The sequence below is a fragment of the Genypterus blacodes genome, unplaced genomic scaffold (genome assembly GCF_046128005.1).
Source record: "Genypterus blacodes isolate CSIRO-AG114 ecotype Tasmania unplaced genomic scaffold, CSIRO-AGI_Gbla_v1 ptg000101l_1, whole genome shotgun sequence".
Taxonomy (NCBI): domain Eukaryota; kingdom Metazoa; phylum Chordata; class Actinopteri; order Ophidiiformes; family Ophidiidae; genus Genypterus; species Genypterus blacodes.
This window is the reverse complement of record NW_027466905.1, coordinates 601923-607827: the sequence shown is the minus strand read 5'-3', so window position 1 is coordinate 607827 and position 5905 is coordinate 601923. Positions and strand designations below refer to the sequence as shown.

At 45.0% G+C, this 5905-nt stretch overlaps 1 protein-coding gene across 1 annotated transcript; it reads right to left on the bottom strand.

Annotated features, from left to right (window-relative positions):
* Positions 1–717: 717 nt before the first annotated feature.
* barhl1b (BarH-like homeobox 1b) lies at positions 718–5585 on the bottom strand. The gene is made up of 3 exons (XM_076159972.1): positions 5135–5585; positions 2002–2224; positions 718–1009 (listed from the first exon to the last, which is right to left on the bottom strand). The coding sequence occupies exons 1-3, from the start codon at positions 5583–5585 to the stop codon at positions 718–720; spliced, it is 966 nt and encodes a 321-aa protein (XP_076016087.1).
* Positions 5586–5905: the final 320 nt, after the last annotated feature.

Here is a 5905-nt window from a genome sequence, read left to right as displayed (position 1 = left end):
AAGAACGAGGGGAAAAAAAGAAAAAACCTTTTAAATAGATTTTTATTTCTGTGCGTAACTCTCTTCCGGGCCCATCGCGCCATTCGCTCCATATTTATTTTTATCATTATTATTATTATTATTATTCTGGTGGCTAATCGAGTCTGATCAGCTGGTCTATCAAAGACACCAAACAAAGCCAAAAAATCAGTCTCTCTCCAGTAAAATGCAAAATATTCTTATTTACAGGTTTTGTGATGCCGATCATCTTTTTCAAAACAAAACTGAAAATCAAGTCGAAAGAATCGAGCCTCTAGAAGTCCCTTTGCTCCTCTCTAACTACAGTATACTCAGGTTACACGGAGGCATGGTGCTGCTCTAACGGACCGAGAAGAACAATAATAATAATAATGGTGATGAAGATGATGATGATGTCATTAGGGTCTAATTGGTGTTTACAGCTGTTTATAAACGCGCCTCCAACACTGGAACCTGTTGGGAAACACTTCAGAATACTGAAAAATTAAATAAATACATAACTTAAATGTTTTGCTGCTTTAAAATAAATTAAGTAATAAATAAAACTCTAAAAATGTCTTCCACACAGAGAGCTGGAGTCTTTCCTCCACGTGGCTTCTCGGCCTTGGAACAGTTTCTTTCTCTTATTCGTCTTCGTGTTTTCTTCTTTTCTCAGTTTGTATCTCTTCGATCGAGTCCCTGCAGGTTTGGCGGGGGGCTTCACCGCTGCTGCGCCGGCCGGGAGAGCACGCCGGACATGGGGGGCAGCGGAGGGGGCGGGGGCTCGCCCTGCAGGCCGTGCAGAAGGATCCGCGGCACCAGGGGTCTCTGCAGGGCCGGCGGGGGCGCCGAGGGTCCGCGGTACAGGTAGAGGGCCGCGCCGGGGTCCAGGTTGGACACCAGGCTCTGCGGGTAGAAGTACGGGGACGGGAACATCCTCTGCAGGGCGGAATAGTTCCCTGCCTCGGCCAGCAGCTCCAGACCCACCGCCGTCTGCCGCTTCCACTTTGTCCTGGAAGAAGGAAACTGGTTTAGCCTCCAGCCTGTTTAGTGTGTGTGTGTGTGTGTGTGTGTGTGTGTGTGTGTGTGTGTGTGTGTGTGTGTGTGTGTGTGTGTGTGTGTGTGTGTGTGTGTGTGTGGTGTTGTCTGAATCAAACACACTCCAAGCACCCCCTCCCCATCTGTTTACTGGGCGATATGTCAGCCTGGAAATCTTCTTTAATTGATTTCTGAGGTCCAGTCAGAAGCTGCCTAATGTAGTAATTCTGTTTAATAAAAAAACTAGAGAATCTCCCAAAAAAATAAAAAATCCTAAATCACCAACCTGCCACTTTGTTTTCACACCCGCGGATCTGTGCTAGATTACCCGCATGCAGGTGAATAATTCATAATAAAGATAATTGAGCAGATATAGTGGTTTGTTTGAATTATTGATATGCACACATGCAAACATGCATAATTCATGCTGCAAAGTGTTTTTTTATATTTATTTATGTCATTTAGCTGCTGCACACTGGAGAGCCCGGAGAGAGAATTCAACAGGAAGGAGGAAGCAGGAAGGAGGAAGCAGGTGAGCATGTTTATCACTTTCACTCCTGTTTGTGTTTCCTGACACCTCATCGCTTGTTGAGACAGAAAATCGTCCCCCAAAAAAATAGAATTTGTTTCTTTATCAATCAGCCAGAGACAGAGAGACAGAGAGACAGGGCTGTCTCATCTGATTTTACAGTATTTCTTTCGTAAAATTGTAGAAGTATGATTTCCAGAAAACAAACGTGGCAACTATTCTTTAAATGTTCTTTAAACAATCGGACCAGGTGTTCATCCGGGGTACAGATCCACCTTGACACTGATTTTGGATCAAGTCATCAGCCTGATCTCGATCATTGCTCCTTGGAGTCAGTATTTAACCCTCAAGTGATCAGTTTGGTATCAGACTCATACCAGGTGACCCCCCCTTCTCCCTCCTCCCCCTCCACTACACGCCCCGTGAAGCAGCCTCACCTCCGGTTCTGGTACCAGGTCTTGACCTGCGTGTCGGTCAGGTTGAGGGAGGCCGCCAGCTCCATGCGGTCCTGGACGCTCAGGTACTTCTGCCGCTCGAAGCTGCGCTCCAGCTGGGCCAGCTGATGGTCGGTGAAGGCCGTCCGGGCCTTCCGGGGCTTCTTGAGCCGGACCTGCGAGCTGTCTCTGCTGCTGGAGATCTCCCGGTCCCCCTCCTCCTTCACTGAGAAGAAGAGAGATGAAGAGTTCTGATTAGGTTCACCCAGTCATCCGTCTTTCACACTGACGGAGAGCAAATCAATCCGCGCAGAAACTCCAAACGAGAAAAGTGACAAACAAACGATGACTGCAAAAAAAATTTAACTCAACTACTTTATTATTTTCTATGAATTTCCTGCCATAAAAATTAGATTTTCCGTTACATTGTGAATTATGAAGTGCGTGAATTCCACCTGGATCATCACGAGACGAAATAACAAGTCACACAAAAATACACTTTCTTAAAAAAAATGTAGATAAATAAATTTGTTCCCTCAGCCACAAAAGAACAAAACATAAAAGTAACAAATATAGATTAAAATAAAATAATATATATTTGAATATGTCGTGAAAACGTCCAGTCTGTTAAAGTGGGAAAGTCTAGAAATAAAGCAGCCAATTGAAATGAATTAAATCTATTTGATTACCCAACCGAGATCAAATTGGATTCATGCAATATTAATTCATTATTGGGAATTAGAGATGTTTAAATAATGAAAAAAAATCACTGTAAAATAACCTATAAGATGTATAAGATGTTTTAAAAAGTGTGTGTTTTCTGAGCCCATCTCCGCTTCCTCTGCAGACTCACAAATCACTGCAGTGCATCAGTGCCTATAGGCGCTATGACGCTATTTGATTTGCTCTTAAATTGTTATGAAAAGCTTCTGCCAATATTCGCGCTTCCAATCTGATATTTTCCCTGCACGCTTTGTTCTTCTCCTGCGTGGTGTCATGTCAGGGCGAGCACTCATCCTCCATTCTCACTCAATTCTGCCTCTCACAAAGGAAACGAGGGAGGAAAGAGGGGGAGAGAGGGGAGAGATGAACAGTTGAATCGTCTCAAGAAGCGCAATAATCCGCCTAATTGAGCCACAAGGGAAGGACGGAGCCTTTCAACCGCGACCGTACTGACTTCACAGGAGCGTGGAAATGAGTGGAAGCCGAGATCCGGGCGGCCCTGCGCGGGTACAAATCTGATTAGCGCCGGGGACAAATTGCATCAAATCCCCGATCCATCAGGAGGCGGATCGGAGGGAATCAAAGCCCCGTGCAGAGGCTCCGTGGGCCGCGGAGGCTTCAGTCACACGCGCGCTGACGAGTTTCCACCCTGGGACGCACGTGGACGCGCGCGCCCACGCACACGCGCCGTTTTTTGTTTTTGATTGTATCTGAGCAAATTGATATTAATAACTGACAAGAGATCATTATAATAATACTGATGATAATGTGGAAAAGGAGAAATATGGACAAGTTGGTTGACTTATTCGCCACATTTGAGGGTTTCAATAATAATAATAATAATAATAATCATAATAATAATAATAATAACATACAATATATGAAAGAGGAAATTATTATAAAAAAATATTGCTAATTTATTTTTGAAATGTTTTTTATGTTTAGTATGTTCATAAAAGTAGTCAATAATAATAATAATGATAATAATACTAAAACAGTCTCTAAAGTGTAAGCACATACATGGACAGGTTTGAGTTTTAATCCATTTCCCTAATTTTACAGTTAAAATAATAATATACCTAAAAAGTTAGAAGCAGACTAAAAGTGATGAAAATAAGGCCTAATAATGTGTTTTATGTCTTGTCCATATTTCTATACATTTTCGCGGGGCGCCTGCAGCGGTTGACTTCCTTCCAGGCGCCGCTTCATTAAACTGTCAATGGAGGTGACATGTCTGTTATGGCTGACATGATTGGAAACAGAGAGGCCCTTGATGGCGTTTATCTGGAGGCGACCCTGTCATCTCGCTCCATTCTTGCCTCCATGACACCAACAGATGCTTTCGGGATCTGCTGCTAATGTGAAGCAAACGGCGCGCGCAGCTTTAAATCAAATAACCTAATGAAAATGAAAAGTCATTATAGCGACGTGCAGGCAGGTGCGTGTTTCCGCCCGGGATCCGCTCGCTTTCCGCTCATTGACGGCTTCCAGTGGCCCACTACGGCTGAACCGAGGTGTCAGGTTGTTGACAGAGGGAGGGAGAGAGGGAGGGAGGAAGAGAGAGAGAGATCACCTGGTGTTGTGTTTCTGCCCCGTTTACCTGTTTAGGAAGCTGAGTTTTTATTTATTTTAGTTTTGGCTGCTAAATCAGCTGATCAGGCCTGAACACTTTTAGTCAAAAACTGCAAAAGGACCCAGATTAATTTTACACGATTCCTTTCAAATTACACTTATTTAACCATTTAATTATAATCTGTAATGTGATCGCGTCACTATTCTCCTGCGTTGTGTTTATGGTTTAATCTCTACTTATTGATTGATTGGTTTATTTAAAGGGGCGTGTGATCTAAACATGATTTTTGCTTGTAAATCAAAACTACATGATGCACAGATGATGATCACATCAGTGTGTGTTTGCTTTAGAAAGAAAGAAATGGTAAACAAAAAATTCCAAGAACAGAAAATGACATAAATGATTTTGTAGAGTAGAAAAGTGGAAATAAAAAGACTTCGACCTAAACTAAACCTCCTAACGAATTAAAACATGACATTTATCCAAATCTCCTAAAGTACATAAGTTGATCAAATTGACCAAAACAAATCTCCAGCAGCTTCTTCGTGTATTAAAAATCTATTTTGTGGTAAACCTGCTGGAGAAATGAGCACGAAACATAAAAGTATCAGGACAGCAAAACGCATCTCTGCAGACCAAGAATGAATCAAATATTTCTCAAATATTCAAAACTGAAATGTAATAAAATGTCCCAAATAAAGCCAGAATGCCTTTAGTCCAGAAGGTCGATTTTCATCTCCAATCTGATCTCACACATTCACACACTCACACACTCACACTCACACACACACACACACACACACACTCTCTCTCTCCCTCTCTCTCTCTCCCTCCTCTTACCTTTATATTCACTATCTGACGAGGAGTTGCTGTGGATCTTCTCCATGAAGTCGTCCGCTATCTTGGCCGCCAGCCTGCCCGCCTCCTGGGTCGGTTGCCCGTTGCTGGAGTACGGGGCGCAGGCGGCCAGCGGCTTACAGTCCGCGAGAATGTCTCTGATGAGGAACGACGAGGTCACGGTCCGCTGCTGCGACCCCGCGGAGATCTGAGCGTGCTGCAGGTGCTGCGGGAGGCCCACGCCGTGACCTTGCCTCTGGGCCACCTCATCCACACACTCCCGCCGCGGCGACGGCGGAGACGAGCAGCCGCTCTCCACGTCTGATCTCGGGCTGAACTCCAGGGGCGAGCGGCACTCCCCGGCCAGACTGTCCCCTTTGGATACCGGACTCCCAGGCCTGTGGGACAGCAGCGAGTCTATGCCAAAACTGGACCCGTTGGCGGACGCCTCCATTGTCTTGTTCGAGGCCTCAAACTACCATTTGGTATTCAGGACAAGTTTCTTCTGAGGGAGGGAGGGAGGGAGGGGGGCGCTGAGGTCTCGGTTGATCCAGCAGAGGACAGAGATCCCCCCGCCCCGCAGCAACAAATTTGGGTTACGAGTGAAGATTATTCATCCACTGTTTGTCCAATTTGTGCGTAAATATCTCCACGCTAAGTTACGTTACAACAAGCGTCCGCGCACGCGTCCGATTCTCTTGAGTCCACTTGAGATCGATGCCGCCGCCGGAGTGTTTGGAAGCTTCGCCCCCTCTCCGGTTCAGATCCGCCACG